The sequence below is a fragment of the Nannochloropsis gaditana genome (genome assembly GCF_000240725.1).
Source record: "Nannochloropsis gaditana CCMP526 unplaced genomic scaffold scaffold662, whole genome shotgun sequence".
In the NCBI taxonomy this organism is placed as follows: domain Eukaryota; class Eustigmatophyceae; order Eustigmatales; family Monodopsidaceae; genus Microchloropsis; species Microchloropsis gaditana.
The window spans coordinates 116-16,646 of record NW_005803291.1 but is presented as its reverse complement, the minus strand read 5'-3'; the positions used below and the strand labels follow the sequence as shown (position 1 = coordinate 16,646).

The 16,531-nt window shown below is 51.0% G+C and overlaps 4 protein-coding genes across 4 annotated transcripts; 2 read left to right on the top strand and 2 right to left on the bottom strand.

Moving 5' to 3' along the window:
* Positions 1-14: 14 nt before the first annotated feature.
* On the bottom strand, positions 15-336 carry NGA_0435800 (uncharacterized protein; the record flags this gene model as incomplete). Its single annotated transcript, XM_005853982.1, has 2 exons — positions 205-336; positions 15-73 (listed from the first exon to the last, which is right to left on the bottom strand). Coding segments are annotated over exons 1-2 (171 nt in total), but the record flags the coding sequence as incomplete, so codon positions are not given.
* A 1,147-nt stretch (positions 337-1,483) lies between these two features.
* NGA_0436000 (uncharacterized protein) lies at positions 1,484-1,906 on the top strand (the record flags this gene model as incomplete). The annotated part of the gene is made up of 1 exon (XM_005853984.1): positions 1,484-1,906. The coding sequence occupies one exon, from the start codon at positions 1,484-1,486 to the stop codon at positions 1,904-1,906; it is 423 nt and encodes a 140-aa protein (XP_005854046.1).
* A 597-nt stretch (positions 1,907-2,503) lies between these two features.
* Positions 2,504-5,855, top strand: NGA_0435900 (gtp-binding protein). The gene is made up of 8 exons (XM_005853983.1): positions 2,504-2,874; positions 2,997-3,110; positions 3,472-3,586; positions 4,017-4,104; positions 4,345-4,464; positions 4,650-4,812; positions 5,020-5,343; positions 5,516-5,855. The coding sequence occupies exons 1-8, from the start codon at positions 2,742-2,744 to the stop codon at positions 5,695-5,697; spliced, it is 1,239 nt and encodes a 412-aa protein (XP_005854045.1). The 5' UTR covers positions 2,504-2,741; the 3' UTR covers positions 5,698-5,855.
* Positions 5,856-7,273: 1,418 nt separating this feature from the next.
* Positions 7,274-7,996, bottom strand: NGA_0435700 (uncharacterized protein; the record flags this gene model as incomplete). The annotated part of the gene is made up of 2 exons (XM_005853981.1): positions 7,580-7,996; positions 7,274-7,307 (listed from the first exon to the last, which is right to left on the bottom strand). Coding segments are annotated over exons 1-2 (366 nt in total), but the record flags the coding sequence as incomplete, so codon positions are not given.
* Positions 7,997-16,531: the final 8,535 nt, after the last annotated feature.

Sequence of the window (16,531 nt, the reverse complement as noted above, 5' to 3'; positions counted from 1 at the left end):
CGAGATCCGTCCCGTCCGCCGTATGCCCATCCACGAGACAGCGGGGCCTTGTCTCCTTCCTCGGCCGCAGCACCTGTCCGAGATGTAAGTGTAGTGCGAGGTTGTTGCGTGATAAGTCTCAAATCAGGACCTGCAATTGGTAGGCCCGTGTGCATGTTCCTTGGATGATAAACACAAGGGTTAAATCGGTCCGCGAACACTTACCTTCACTGACTACGGCCTGAGCGCGGCGCAAATTTGCCGCCGAAGTCATAGGAGTTGTCAGAAGAAGTGCTGCAGCTGTGGCCAAGCACATACGGGAGACCGAGAGAGTCATCTTGGGCTTCCTTATTAACTTTTTCGATGAAGGTAGCAAGATCTATGAGGGATGAAACATTTTGTTGCCCAAAAATGAGAAGGTCCGCACGAAAGGGCATCTTAAAGAGCTCTTACATGCCACTGGATCTATGCCACGGCATACACACAGGACTTGCATATGCAATGCCCCTGTGAGACGGGAAGGGATTCGCGTCTCACAAAGGAGGGGCCATCTCCACCTGCCGTGCTGCGTATCCGTTATCCCTTCTCACATGATCCAAATGTGGTACCTTTAACATGTACCAATTTTTCAGCACGCGAACATGGCATGTGTATCTCATATAATTTTCCACAGTCGCAAAAAGCTGTCTCTATCTCGAGCGGCAGCAAAATTAGGGTGAAGTGAAGCTTCATGGGGACTGCCACGTTGGCTTCGACAGGAGTACTCGTTACATCTCGCCCTTCGACCATCAGATCTTATGCCCATGACCATTGAACCATCCAGCAATGACTATGACTACTGTTGTAGCGAGAGAAAGAAGACCTCTGGCCTGAAATAACACATTGCACCGCGTCTCGCCGCCATACCCTGGTGTCAAATATTTGCTGTGAAGGCAAAAGCAGATGCCTCTTGGCGTCCAGCCTCCGGCGTTGTTCTGCTTTGTCAGCCCCCCTCTAACCCCTCCACTCGATCCCCCAAAAATGTGCCATTTTTGTATCCCGGGAGAACGTGGGGCCAATTATCCCTCAATGCAACACTACTGCCTCCACTGCGGCGCTTGAGGGGGTTCCAGGTGCACGGATACGTCTGTTCATCTAGTTGCTTTTGATCCGGGGCGATGACGTGGCCGGGCTTGTGCTTGCGCTGGATCTATCTCGTGTCGCCATAAACAAAACGTGATTGCCATTGACCACAAAGACTAGACAATCATGGGGTCCTGTCCACTCCCTGAAATGACAAGATCTGGCCAGATCTAGAGAACCTCAAGGTCAATTTTGAATTCTCACCCCCAACTCAGATAATTGTTTGTCTTTGGCATTGAATTTAATCATGGCTGTAATCACTTCACATTATGCGACATACTTTTCCGAAATGGTCAGTCCGCTGACATGCTCTTCGTTTTCGCACCAAATTCCACAGTTTGAGGGACAGTTCCCTTCGAGAACAACGGTCTGGACGAAAAAGATGATCGCATTCTCACACCTTTCTATCCTCGGTAGCATTGTCGTGCTGTTGTTCTCCGTCACAAACGCTTTCAATTTACGTGGCACTTTGCATGCGGAGGCTGATCAGAACGGACAACTTGCTACCCAAGGTTCTGTCTCGGATGAGGGAACGCACCGCATGCTGCCTCCTTTGAGCCATTTGTGGGCTTATGAGGGCGGAAGCAGGACGGGCGGCAAGGAGGAGGTGGATGCGAAGCATGAAGTGCAAGAGAAGGACGTATCCCCTGCAGATAACTCGCACCGCATGCTGCCTCCTTTGAGCCATGGGTGGGCTTATGAGCGCGGGAGCAGGACGGGCGGCAAAGGGGAGGTGGATGCGAAGGATGGAAAAGATGCACTGGTAAAAAGCATGCCTCGCGATGAGGCTCACGGTGAGAATTAGTCCTTTAAAGCAAGAATGGTATAGGTAAAAATCTCAAGAAGAAGAGCATGAGCGGTACTTTGTTGCCCGCGTAATGGAAAGCTTTTCCATTTTTAAATGTACAAGTATGCGTGCTCGAAGGACATTGTTTTGAGGCGAGAAGGTCTCAGTCCTGAAGCCCGAATCTCTTCATCGGCCTATGTCCAATTATTCCAGAATATGAAGGCAAGAAGAAAGAGCAGCTATATGTAATTGTCAAAACGCGTTCCTCAAGCCATTGCATTCGCTTCGCTTGACATGTCGGTGCACAGCCGGCACGTTTTCACTTTCACCCGCCTTACCTTGCTCGCAGACATTGCGGCGCAGGCTTTGAATTTGTTGGTTGTCTGATGCATTGTTCGTGAATCCATTCAGACAGCATCTTTGTCAAAAGACACATTTTCATTATTCTCAAATCGTCGTCGTCGCAATCAATGTAAGCTCAAAAGTCTGCAGGAGGCAAGCAAAAGGCAAGAGCCCGAAAGATCGGAACGGGTCAGACACACAAGTCTTTCTTCACGATTCTAGGCCCTGCGATCCATCCTAATCTTATTCACTCTTATTCTTATGCTTGTGCATATAGTTTAGTAGCTATATAACGGATTCTGAATCCGGAGTTGACAAAATGAAACTTGAAAAGGGGGGAAAATGACGGCCGCCAGATGAGTATCCACCGCCACACGTACATCGCCCGTCTTTAACGCAGCAGCATCAAAAATGTCTAAAGTCACTTCTTCTTCCAAATTATGGGACGTGCTTACTTGAAAGACGTGGGTGGCTTCCTGTTCTCTCCCTCTTTGTAAAGGTCCACTGGTCCATGTCGTCCGGCCCTGTCAATCGTCGAGTCAGCCTCCTACCCTTCCTGTATTGCTGCGTGACAGTAAGCGCTGCGACATTATTTGCCTTTCCTGCACCCTTGGTGACTCGTGAAACAAAAAAACAAATATCAGGTACGGGTTGTGAAAGGGATCCATCTAAATTAACCACAAATGTCTCCGATATTGTCCACAAGGGCCACAGCGTGACCCCTAACCTCTTCAACCTCATCCATCACTTTCCATCATCGCTGCAGACTGCACACGACGCATGTTTAATTTTCGTTATGGTATGGTAAGGAGTAATAGTGCCTTCATCAGACCTTTTGTCAAGCCGTGGTCGGGCGGAGCGCAACGACAACTTGCCGCAGGTATGACGGAAGGAGGAATCCCGTTAAAAACCATTCAAGTCAGACCCACACTGGCCCCTTGTACTACTGCCACTTTTGAATACTGTGAGGTGGGAGCGTTGAAGGATCTCTCAAAGCGCCAAGAGCTATCCAAAGGACAGGACGTGAAGAGTAGGCTGCATTCTTGTCGAGGTCGCTAAATTGCAAAATGCTTTTCAGCCTCTTGCGACTCATTGTATGGAAAATAACCTGCACTCTAAGGCTTTCCCAGTTGCCTCTCTTGTGGTCCTGATATCAAAATTATTTGTTGTACACACACGCATAGCTATCCAATCATCGGCCATTCGGCCCTTACACCCTCCTTGTCCCCTCTCTCAAGCAGTATCGGGGCACCAAATCAGCATGAAGCTACGGGCGGGCATCGTCGGCCTTCCCAACGTCGGAAAATCCACACTTTTCAATGCCCTGACCGGAGGCGCTACGGCACAAGCCGCCAAGTAAGATAGACGGGGATGATAAGGAAGACGGGAGGGTAGTGACCTCGAGGAGTGATGGGATGTCAACCGTCGGTTCGATTCTACGGGGCTTCTTACGAAACACCCTTTTTGTTCAAAACACCAGCTTTCCTTTTTGCACCATCGAGCCTAATGTGGGGATCGCCGAGGTGAGAGTGGGAGGGAGGAGCGCGAGGTGATTTAAATGTGACAGAGCAGTTCACACCGAACAGGGCAGAGACGACATCATTGATGCTATGGTGCCTTATAGGAGGGAGACGAAGAGGAGAAGGAAAGGTTCTCACTTAATCCCACAAGAAAAGCCCGAAGAGAGCGGCAGGCAGCTTGAAAGGGCACAGAAGAAGCAATGTCCCTAAACCCAGACACACCACACCTTCCCCCCTCCCTCGACCTCCTTTTTTCCCACCGCCAGGTCCCCGACCCACGTCTTCTGGCTCTCGCCAACATCGCCAAAAGCGAGTCTGTGCTACCCGCCGTCCTCGAATTCGTGGATATCGCAGGTCTCGTCAAAGGAGCCTCTCAGGGGGAAGGATTGGGGAACAAGTTTCTGGCGAATATTCGCGAATGCGATGCCATCGTCCAGGTAGCTCCCTCTTCCATCCCAAGACCTCGTACTCTCTCGTCTTGTCGCTGTCGTGTCCGTCAAGTCTCCACTACGCAAGGCACCATGCTCTGCGTTGACTCCTAATACCCTCCCTTTTCACCCCCTGATCCCAAATCTATGTGCTTGACTCGTGCAGGTGATCCGCTGCTTCGAGAACGACGACATTGTCCATGTCTCTGGCTCTGTGGACCCGGAGAGGGACATGGAAGTGATTAATTTGGAGCTCGCGCTTTCGGATCTGGCGCAGGTGGAGAAGGTAAGCGCAGCGACGCCTTGAGGCTTCTGTGTCTTGGTCGCCGGGGTGCCCTAGGTCTGCTGTTTGATCGTACATGCTTCCTCGCTGGCGTCGTGGCTCATCGCTTACATGCCCGCTAATAGCCTCGGAAGACGTCCCACTAACGGCTTTTACCACTCATGCATTCCCTCCGCTCTTTCGTGCAGCGCTTACAACGCGCCCTCAAGGACAAGAGCGTGACACAGGCCGAGCGGGACGGGCTCCAGAGGGTCTACGACGCTCTCGCAGAGGGGAAGCCAGCCCGGGAAATCCTCCCTTTCCTCTCTGAAGACGAATTGGCAGACGTGGGGCGACTGGGCTTGCTCACAGGTACGTTGGTTTGGGTTCGACAGGCAGTGTCCGAGGCGCACGTGTCGCGCCCCGGGGACAGGTGCCGGAAGCCCCAATAAGCACAGAAACAAGCAAGGCTATCTACGCACATAGATTTTTCCTCCCTTTTCTCGCGGAATGGAAGGTGAGGAAGGGCAATTGGCACACAAGCTTACTGGGCTGTCCTATCATCGTCCTCTTCTTCAGGCATGAAAGTAATCTACGCAGCCAACGTCGGTGACGCCGAGCTGGCAACAGGGAACAAGTACGTAGACAAAGTGCGGGAAGTGGCTGCCAAAGAGGGGGCGGGCGTGGTGCTGGTCTCGGCCCAGGTGGAGGCGGAGCTGGTGGAGTTGCCCTTGGAGGACCGGAAGGAGTTTCTCGAGTCTTTAGGGGTGCAGGAGGAGGCCTGTGGGCTGCGAGCGCTGGTGAAGGAGACTTATTCTTTGCTAGGATTGCAGACATACTTCACGTGTGGACCCAAAGAGACGCGTGCCTGGACCATCAAGAAGGGAAGTACGGCGCCGCAAGGTAGGCGGGGGTTCTCGAGAAAGGGGGGGGCGGGGGATCGTATGGGAGATATGGATTGGTCATGGTTGTCCGACGACGTTTAACTAGAGCTTAACAGAGAAAGCGAAGTCGAGTTGGACATCTCTAAACCCTGTCTTCCTTTCTCTTTTCTTCTTCCTCGGTGTGCTTGCAGCGGCGGGTGTTATTCACTCCGACTTCGAAAAAGGTTTCATCCGCGCCGAGACCATGTCCTGTGAGGATCTGGTCGCCTTGGGGAGCGAGAAGGCGGTCAAGGACGCCGGAAAGCTCAGGTCGGAAGGCAAGGAGTACGTGTGCAAGGAAGGGGATGTCATGCTCTTCCGCTTCAACGTCTAGACGTGAAGGAGGCTTTGAAGGAGGGAAGAGGAGGAAGACAACCCCGGATGAAGATACAATAGGAGATACCGGTGCATTTTTGACTCGTCCGACATGCCAAGGCAGTAGTGCACAACAGGTTTCTAATAAAGTAAAGCTCAGGAGACATCGAACAACAAGTCATATCGCATTCGCCAACAGGACGTCAACCTCGGGCGAAAGCTCCATTTCATCTTCCATCCCTTGAGGGCATGTATCTTTACTTTGAACCTACGAAACGTGTGCTGTACATCGCTGGTCTGCTTTTCACATTTTTCAAATTCACACCTCTCCCGCAACAAATGATGGCCGGCTCGCCCGCCTCGTTCTTCCTCCTGCGATCCGTCCACAAATCTCTGCATCCCCTTTCCCTCTCTCCCTAGTCGTCCGACCGCCCCGATTCATTCGCGAGCAAGCCCATGCCCGACTCCCCATGGACGAGTGTGGGCGTTTCCGCCACTTTTCCAATCTTGTCCGCCGCCCCTCCGGCCTTCCACCCCCTAGCCTCTCCCCCTTGCCCCAAAGACCCGGGGCGCAGCAAGGCAATCTCCCGCACAGGACTTTCCAGAGCGCTCCTGGCCCCGGTGTCTAGCAAGGAGCAAGAAGCGCTTCCCGCTAACCCTCCCATGGTCGACTTTCGATACACGGCGAAGGCCTGAGCAGACCGGAGGCTGGCCCGGTAGGCGGCCACCTCTCCGAAGTAACACACAGGGAAGAACAAGCCAGAGCTCCCCTCCGCTGCCCCGTCCAGATAGACGCCCCCCGCCACCTCCGTCGATGCCACATTCAACATGAACTCCAGCGCGAGCCCACCCACGGCGCAGAGCCAGTTGCTGAGCAGCGGCCGGTCGGACAAGAGGTGGTCGTCGAGGAAATCCCACCAAAAGACCCAGAGCATGTTAGCGGCTAAGAAAGCCCACAGGTAGAGTAAGAGCTCCGCCAAGTACTTTCCCGACAGAAAAGGGGGTGGTTCGCAGCATTTGGGAACCGGCACCTGCAGTGGAATGGACAAGTCGCCTTGAGTGCTCCGGTTGTGGTTGCCTCTACTCGCTATGCTGCGCCTGCCGTTCCCCAGGCTTCCTCCCAGCTCGCCCTCTCTCTCCAAAACCGCTTCCCCCCCGGCCCCATTGCTGCTGCTGCCGCTGCTACTCGCGCGAGGATAGTAGGCATCTACCCAGCTTGCCAGCACGAACTGGGCGGCGTAACACCCGACAGCCACCCCCATCGCGGCCGCCACGTACAAGAGTTCCTCCCTCCTCGATGTTCCCGGCCACCGCAGCGGCAGCCAGGTATAAAGCCCGTACCATGCCAAAATGGCAAATACGTCCGGCAGCCACTGGGTCGCCAGGATATCCAGCACATGCCAGAGCAGTGCCCCCCTCCCGCCCCCCCTTCCTCCTGGCCCCTCTCCCTGGCCGCCAGTTCGCCACTGGCTCGTGTGGAAGCGGAGGGAGGTATCCAGGACAAGCTCGTCTTGGAAGTCTAAAGACACCGAGAAGAGTGGGCCCCAGACCGCCCCGTTCATCTGCCGCAATGCAACCAGGCCGGCCAATCCTACGCACGTGATGGTGCCCAAGCTGCTGTAGTCGAAGCTGGGAGGGGAGGGAGGGAAAGCGGTAGGAAAAAGAGCCATTAAAAGAGGCGTGGGCGTGCCGCTCTCAAGAAGACAATGCTGACAGATTTGTAGCCATGATCCTTGCAAGGAAAGCCGGCCACCAAAACGGCGGCCTATCGCCATGAGCGCTTACACGCCCCGCATGTGTAGGCGCCGGAAAAGGAACTTTGTGGTCCTCCTCCCTTTCTCCATCCTTAGCTCCCGGCAGTTTCCTTCCTACTCCCACGCTTAACTCGACCTCTTCCATACCTGCAGTCGCTGGTCGCCTCCTCTCCACAGAAAGCCCCGTCCACGGCGTCCCAGACCCCTGTCCAGTGCGCCACCGAGGCAAGCATGCGCAGCAGCAACACCAGGCGCTTGACCGTCCCGAACACGTAGCTTTCTCGACGGCAGGTAATCCGACGCGACCACCGCAGCAGGGAGGGGTAGCAGAGAAAGCCCAGGACGTTAAAAGTCATGCCCGCGAGGGTCAGCACAAGAGCGCGGAGGGCCCGGTGGGTAGGGAAGACGTAGTAGTCGAGGAGGTTCCAGGCGCCCCGCCACCAAGTGATGGAAATGGTAACAAAGACCACCAACGACATGAAGTAGTCGCCTATCGTCCACCCCAGACGCTCCCATGCTGACCACAGCGGTGGGGCCTTACTCAAGAGCGAGGCTCGAAGCAGACTGGGGCTGTCACGTGGCAAACGCTGTTCCTCTTCCTGAGTAGCTGAGGCCGTCACGCGCTCTCCTTCCACAACTTTCGTTCCCTTGCCATCGCGCCCTCCTCGGGCTTCGGGGCTTCTCCCTGAGCCGGTGCTGCTGCCAATGCCAGGCGCCAAACTGACACGACCCTCCGCCCCCCCGGGCTGCCTCTGCGAGAGGGGCAAAAGGGGACCCGAAAGACGAGACGAGGAGGTGGGGTATGGCAAATTTCCCCCCGAAGCAAGGGTGCGAGAGCGTCTCCAAGCGCTTGTGGCTCTCCGTGACATGAAGCCGTTAATTTCGTCAATGGCGGCCGACAGTGACTGCCCGCGGACCATACTCGGGCCCTCATGCTCGCTCTCCTCTTCTTCGGCAATAGCAGGAGGCAGTACAAGGCTGAGCCCTCCTGATGCTGTCTGTCGGAGAGCCCACAAAGCATGTTGTGTCTCTAGGGCAGGGGAAGACGGGTATTGGCGAGTATTCAGCCGCCAGTTGCTGTATCGGCGTAGGTTTGCAAGCCTCGCTTCCAATTCTTGCGCCGCAGCTTCCAAAGCCCAATCATCGGTGACGCGGGTAGAGGCATCATCGGTCTCATCGTTGACTTGAGTTAATCGATGCCCCTCAACAAGATACTCGTCCTGGCCTCCGTCATCACTGTGAGCAGGAGAGAGGGCGTCGACGCTGGAGGAAGGTGAAGGCAGGGAGCCGCGAGAGGTCTTGGCTAGAGGCTCGCGGTCATTATCATCCATCACACTAAAAGTCAAACAGGTACTTGAGGACGAGTCATGTGCTGCACACGGTGTTGACGCCACGCCTCAACTACTTCAGGGGCGACGCGAGGAAAAAGGGGTAGGGGAAAAGCAAAATGAGCGCCTCTGTCGACGAAGCCCTCCGATCGAGGTGTCCAGTACTCGAGGCCAGTCCGTACTATGCGTGATGACCTTCTACCCTTCGAAAGTATATAGAAATGGTTCGTGAGTTATATGCTTGACTTCACGTCCCTGGTGACATTTATGCGGCTTTTCGGATTTGGCCACTTGTGCAGCGAGAAGGAGCGATGCAACGTCCAGTCACGCGTACGACCAGGTCCGTTTCGGTCACCGCTCCAACCTACAAACAAGTTTCATTTAGAAACCCTGTCCTTTTCCAACACCTTCTCCGTTAGACATCTTTTATGACTAAACAATATGATGAGAGTATAGAGAATGACCTCATAGCTCTGCCACTCGACCCAAAAGGTACCTGTTGTCTACATTCTGGATTGACTTGCCGCATTAAGAGTTCCAAGATTTTAATGCGTCAAGCATGCCTACGCACATTTCAATTTTACACGCCCATATTTTGGCAACAACAGCAAAAGAAATTTACACACACACGTTAAGACATCATGTCTTATAATTCCATTTCTTCGCACGAAAGGACTCGAAAACCAAAAAAGCAAACGACGAACATAAGTAGTGAGAGGAATGTACATTCATAAAATAGACGACATCGCATCATTCATCACATCACCTTCCTGCAAGCACATACATTTGTAGGCATATATGACGACTGAAGTTCATTTCTGGGACGCAATCGTGCGAGGAAACTAAAAAAATCTTAAACGCAAGTGACCAGCTCGCATTCCCGTATCTCTTGATAAAATCACAAGGTTTGATACTGCGGGTGTCTCAGATTTACATGCTGTCGTAGAGTGTGAGAAACGGTCCTTGCTTTCATTCGACTCCCCATTTCAACCTGTTCTCTCGTTTCATCGCCACCTCATGTGTATATTCTTTTTCGAGGCTGTCTAACCTCGAATTTCTGCCATACTCTCATTCGCATACTTTGGAATGCGATCTGATACCTCTCGATCGCAGACACCCCACCTTTGAGGGCACCTAAGGTCATCAAAACTTTTCTGGCTCGATAGACATCGTATCAGTCTTGGGAATACTCCTTCACATTGGATCATCCCGGAGTTATTAGTCCCAACAATTTGTCCAAGTGGAAGACGCGCCGCATAAGTGTGTATGATCGGTCTCAAATGTTTTTATGATTCCCTTTAACATTGATGAAATACGTAGTAAGATAACCATTCATTCGCTCCAAAGAATTCAGATCATGAATAACACAAAGTAGAAGACCTACAGAAGCCTCGAGAGCTCGAGAAGCATACTAGGATTTCTCATTGAAGGAAACGCATTTCCTCCTTCCAGATTGCCGCCCCTGCCTTTTTATTTATACATCTTCGTCCAACGTTTGATTTTCACCACTTCAATTTTATACTGTTCCCTGATTTGTGGGGCAGCTTTGTGTAGATATGGCTGCTCTCTTCATGCGCCGCACTAGAAGTGACGGGGTCTGAAATCGCTGAGGTGCAATCAGAGATTTTTACAACAAAAAGTGGGCGGTGAGGCATTTAAGGACATGCCTATTCTAGCTATTGCATGATCGAGCGTGCATTTGTCTTTTCCACCGCACATTTGTCAATGTTGGCCCTATCCATGAAGGTTTCGTGACACCTCCTTCCTCGCTGCCTCTACTAGAGACTTGGCGATGGAGCGATTGCTTGAACCCTTCAAGTTGTTCTTATCGTCTTCATCCCGCTTGCCTCTTCGAACCTTGGCAGTCCGAGAGTGAAGCTGTGTCACACCTAAAACCAATTACAACAGCCACTCAATTCTCACATATCGCTCTGTGCTTCTAGCTTTTGGGCGGGGGGGTTTGCCTGTGCGTGTTCTTTTATTACATGCTCCTTTGTTCAATTTTCTGTTTCTCAAATCAGGCCATTGAAGGCGCAGCAGTTTCAAAACACACGGGACGTGAAAGATGGAAGACACATCAGTGACAGAGCTGGTGAGTTTTGAAAAGCTGCTTGAATCTTCTGGCATGAGAATAGGCCGAAAGAGTACGGCACACGCGTGGTAACGAGGAAAGGCACAGCCCTGTCATGCATCACAACCGCGAGGTCTCCTATCTTTACAATTTTAAATTTAGAGATATATTGGATGTATGGTCGTGCGGGGTCCCCAAGGGGCGGTGTCTTGAGGAAAAGTAGTGTCTCTCTCAATCCTGAATCCGAAGCCTCAAGTGTTAGCCACCTTGACGGACTAATGAGCTGTGAGAACGTTCAGTTCTGCGATAGTAAACAATATAACTGAATTACCGCTCAGAGATAATGGCATAGACAACCGTCGCCTAAGCAAGCTCTCACTCCACACCCGGCTTTTATGGGACTCACAGGCTGGTGAGCCTAAATGCTTGGCCTGTCGGGAGTGCGAGATCAGCTACGAGTGCATGCCGTGCATGTACGTCTATCGAACCCTTTCTTTCATGCATACATCCTGACTAACGGAAATGTTACGGCCTAGGCACGCGGCTCTCTGTAAGAAGTGTGCCATGAAACAAGCTACAGGAGGGCTATGCAAGCAATGTAAGCGACCCTTCTCGGAGTTGCGTAGACGACGAAGAAGTGTTGAGGAGCGAGAAGGTCAACAAGATCGTGGTGCGTCGTGAGGTCGCTCTGTCGGATACACATGAAGCTAAGCATGCTGTATACTGTCTCTGAGGGGAACGATGAGACGACTGGATTCGTGTTAACCTTCTTCGATCTCTGTTTGATATCCTGCGGGCCTATAATAGGTCATGAAGGCCGATAAATCTTCTAGAGTGTCTTAAAGCGGCACGGCTCCAGGCAAGGAAGGTGGCAGAAGTCGCATCTTCACTGGTCTAATGATTAGACCAGGACACAGCACACAATGAGAGGGACGGACAGCTTCTCAAGTTGGAAAGCACTTCCTTCTCTCTACTCCCATCATAGCGACCAGTCTGTGCTCGCTCTTTGCATTTCTAACTGGCTCTGGTAAATCCAATGCATTCGCCCCAATCGCCGTTGGTGTCATGATTGAAATTTTGAGCCCTGCGGTTAATATTCATACCTTGCAGCTGCTCTCACCAAAGATCGAGAAAACGCCAACCACAGTTTCCAGCATATTCTACACCAGTTGCTGCTGCAATATAATTTGCTCCTGCTCGGGCCGAAGTAAATTTAGTAGCACAACGCTCTACACAACACAGCCAACGGCCGCTCTAGGCTCTATCAGTGCTATAGTGGTGGGAACAGCATTCACCCTGGAAGATTAAAGTAGCACCGTAAAGTATGCAGCACTTATTACGCAGCATTCCATCGGTCAAGCAAGCCAGAAAAGTCCTCCATAGATGGTCTTTGCCTCGACACGCCGGCTGAAAATGCAGTTTGTCTTTCGTGAATTTCCATCGCTCAAGCAGCACAATCGTCAGTAGCGGTAGGGAAACACTTACGACCCGGTAGGAGCGTTGCATCGATATACTTTCTTGTCCTATGGAGCGATAAGTCCACATGCCTCCTGTACTTTGAAAAGCCCATCAGCCTTTTTCCCGTGCCTCTTCTTTTCGCTGTTGCTCCTACTTTTTGTAGCACCAGAAAAAAGGGACGATCAGGAGCTTGCTTGGCGGATACAGGCGCTGGGCACGGAGCATCGCCCTCACAAAGAAGGGCGAAATCGCCCCTCTCACCTCTGCTGTCCAGTACCTCCATCCACTGGTGCGTGATTCCACGATCGGAAATACATGTGTGCGTGGCTCGTCTTGTCTTATTATGATCCCACCACCCTCTTTGCACTCTTTCTGACTCACTAGGGACTTGAAGGGCAGTCTGGCGAACGATCTTTTACATGTCGACACTTGAGTGCCTGGATTCCTACCGGCGGTGCACGATTCATGGGCTCTAGGTGCTGGCCAGGCGAGGCAGGCCAGACACGGGCGCGGACGAGGAAGTCGCGTGGAAGGGCATGCCGCCAAGCGGGCGATACGTGGACGCAGCGGCCGCACTTCTCAGTGAGGTCGATAGGGACAAGGAGATGGTGCCTGCCTCGTCCAAACTTGCCTCGAGGCTTGACAACACAGAGGCTTGTTCCCGGCTCCCGCACGACCAGCTAGCTTGAGGGAGAGTTCTACACGAACCGGGGTTGTGAAGCAATATGGCTGCCCCGCCTCGTCGTGGTCGAAGATCATCACCATCAGTAGGCACATCTCCACTCGTCGTCATTACCATCACCTACTTCAGGCGGCTGCCACGATTAAGATTTCTGTAGTCTGGAGGAGGATGACCCACTGGGGGGGAAAGGGATCGAGGAGGGGGACGCATGGGTGCCAACAAGCGGCTCCTTCTCCGCAACTTCTTTCTGTTTAACTGCTGGATTTCCGCCTAAGACCGTTCCTGGGCATCAAGACGGAATTGTGCTGGCTCTCTCGGAAACGGTACAGATGCTAAGCCAGCAGAAGAGACCATTTGCCTTTTTCCTCGCCGGCATTACGAGCTGCATCAGCGGTCCCTGTCTACCGACAAGCGCTGGCATCGTGGCGGCCACGGCGCTTCTTCGACATCAAAGCGCCGGCGGCACGATATGTCCGCGTAAGATTTCGTCGCAACTCTGCCATCAAGCGGATAACTACCGCGAGAAGCTGCAAGGCTGGGGCGACAAACTGTTCTCATCACGAGGACTGGGGGTTGGAGGATGGAGCTGCCTGTGAAAGTAGCAGCAGCGACTCGTGTATCAATATCTGTCGGGAACGGTGGAGCTCTCAGGCAAGCAACAACAACAGTCTTGCCTCACCGTTAATGTGAACCTGAGAAAGCCGAGGAAATCATTCCGAGGAGGGCAAGGAAGCGCAGCCATCTCATGCGAACAACATTAATTCTTGCCCAAAACAAAGTCTTGTCGACATTTGAGGAAGTTGCTGATCGTGACGAGTCAATAGCGCATCAGGCCAGGAGAATAAGAGTACGACTTCTTGAAGGATAACTGATAACCTGTCAGAGCGTCATTGAAGAAACCGATGTGGACACCTTGCACCCCAAAAAAATTGGCAAGTGTCGTTGACAAGTTGAATAATATGTCTTTGGTCTAAACAAGGGAATTCCCTATTCTACTGCTCGGGGAAACCTGATTTAGGCCAACGACAACGAGGTCCCTCAGTAAAATCACTCCAGAGATGCATGCCTTATGTCTTCCCACATCGATGGATCCCCTCTTGACCTTACATTAACACTTTTCTCGAAATTTGCTATAAGAAGCGAGATATCTCACATCCTGAAGGCATTGTCAGGATTAAAAGATTATCAATGACATGTGCAAAACAAAGAAGATTCGTCTTCGCTCAGAGCATTTTGCCCGCTTGATGCAGCCTCGATACACATATCAGTTTTTTCCATACACAACATGGCAAGGCAATTCGCGAGGTTATGCCTTCCGTTATGACTTGTGTATTCATATGAAAATTCCAATCGATGCCTTCTCTGACGCTCGAGACGGACATTATAAAAATGACTTTTTCGAGAACAGAGAGATATTGGTGTTTCTTGGTAGAGGTAACGAGAGTGAGCACTATCCGTGGCATAAGGAGCCACCGATAGTCCGCCCTGTGTAATAAGTCGGTAGTTGAACCTCAAGGCGCGATAATTCAGGGAATGCACAGTGTACCTGGACGGGTAAATCTTCTATTCTTCTTCTTCCTTGTGGGTACCAATCTGTATGGCTTACAACCATACCAGGAGCACATGTGCTTTAGAGGGTGGGACTATTGCCTAGGGCCTTCAAGACTTCGTTTTTTATACGTATTTATATATTTACATATTTATATATTTATATATATTTATGTCGAAGCATGCGCACTACGTGATGAAAGAGGTGACGCGAATATAGGAATGAGATGAACTATGACGCTAAGGGAAAAAGATATCGGCGATAGGAGGTAGAGAGCCGTTTTACAGGATTACACCGTTACAGCCGTTTTAGTGTGTGTGTGACGACTATCAGTTGATCACCATGGTGTCATATTATGATGTGCGTCCACCTAATCATTTTATATGGTATATTTCTATACCACAGTAGGATAGGCGTCGACCAGTGTCTTCTTCTCTTGGGTGAATCTTTGGTGAAAATTCTTAGGGCGAATATTAATTGTGTTGAAGATTTCATCAGGATATTGGGTTATCCACGGCGTTGTATTGTTTATTCGCATCGAGAAGTAATCGCAATATAGAGGCAATCTGCACAGTATTTGGTCTCTTGTCTTTAAACTTTTGAATGAGCTCACAATTGGAATGACACAACACTTTCCCGGGATCGTCCTTCAACCTCTGATGAGCTTGCTGCTAACTTGCTCTGAGGGTGATCCAACAGCCTTAAAACTTGCTCTTGAGGATGAATCAACCTTTTTCACATACATCGCTCCCCGCCCCTTACACGTATTGTTAAGGAATACTACGAGCAAACCAGACAAGCAATTTGCATGGTTACAAATTGGCTCGTGTTGATGATTGAATTGAGCCTACTAGTTAGCGAAACTCGTCTCAAGGAAGATCTGTTCTCCCTACGTATCCACATTACTATACATATTTACAGTCTGTAAGAAGCAAATGAAAAGATGGCTTCATGCAATCATGGCCATACTAGTAAGCTCGTTTATTCTAATAGCGCTTAGCCAGAGCGCACGGTTCTTAAGCCAGGTCGAAGACATTCTGGGCACGTCCACTTCTTTGTCTTTGCATTCATTCCTACTTTCTACATCTGGACAAAAATTAGAGGGTGTAATTTCCCCTGGTTTTGATTCCTGGTTTGACGATTGCCTTTTTGTATACCTAGATGTGGGCTCGAATACGGGTATTCAGATCCGTAAGGTGTATGAGCCTGAACTTTATCCTAATGACCCTGCAATACAAGTCTACGATCGTCTATTCGGACGGAATCGGACAGCAGACAATAATCTCTGCGTCGTTGGATTCGAGGCAAATCCTCACCATACTGAAACCCTGCAAAGACTCGAAAAGGCCTATCAAAAGAAAGGGTGGCGTGTCGCCATTTTAACTGAGACGGCTGTCGACATAGAGGAAGGAACTACTGAGTTCTTCTTTGACAAGGAAGCTAAACCACAGAATAAGGAATGGGGAGCTTCGACAATTCCATGGCAAAAGTCAATGAAACAACCAGAAGCAGCAACTGTCGTACGGAAACTAGATCTCGCAAAGTACGTGCTCGATCACGTTGCAACTCGTCGTCTTGTCCCAGAAAGATACGACACAAGAAAGCATTTACCTCTTAACGTCTTAATGAAAATGGACATCGAAGGATCAGAGCACAAAGTGCTTCCACATATGATTTTAACTGGGGCCCTCTGCACAATTGGAACCATATTCTATGAACGACATCGCATGGGAGAGATAACAAGCGGTAACGTTAGAGATACTGACTTTATTAGATTCTTCCAAACCTTCATTAAGGATTACAACTCGAGTTGTCCTACGACATTTTTATCTATCAACAATGAAGTCTATGGAACAACTGACTTTCCCCTTCCTGTATAAGGGCTAGAAAAGCACGCAGAAACCCTCCATCCAGTTGCGTCGTCATAGCTTAGTTATTCCCAGACAACTACTTCATTTCATATGAAAAAGTAACTATTTTGGTTCTTAAGCCAGATCGAAGGCATTCTGGG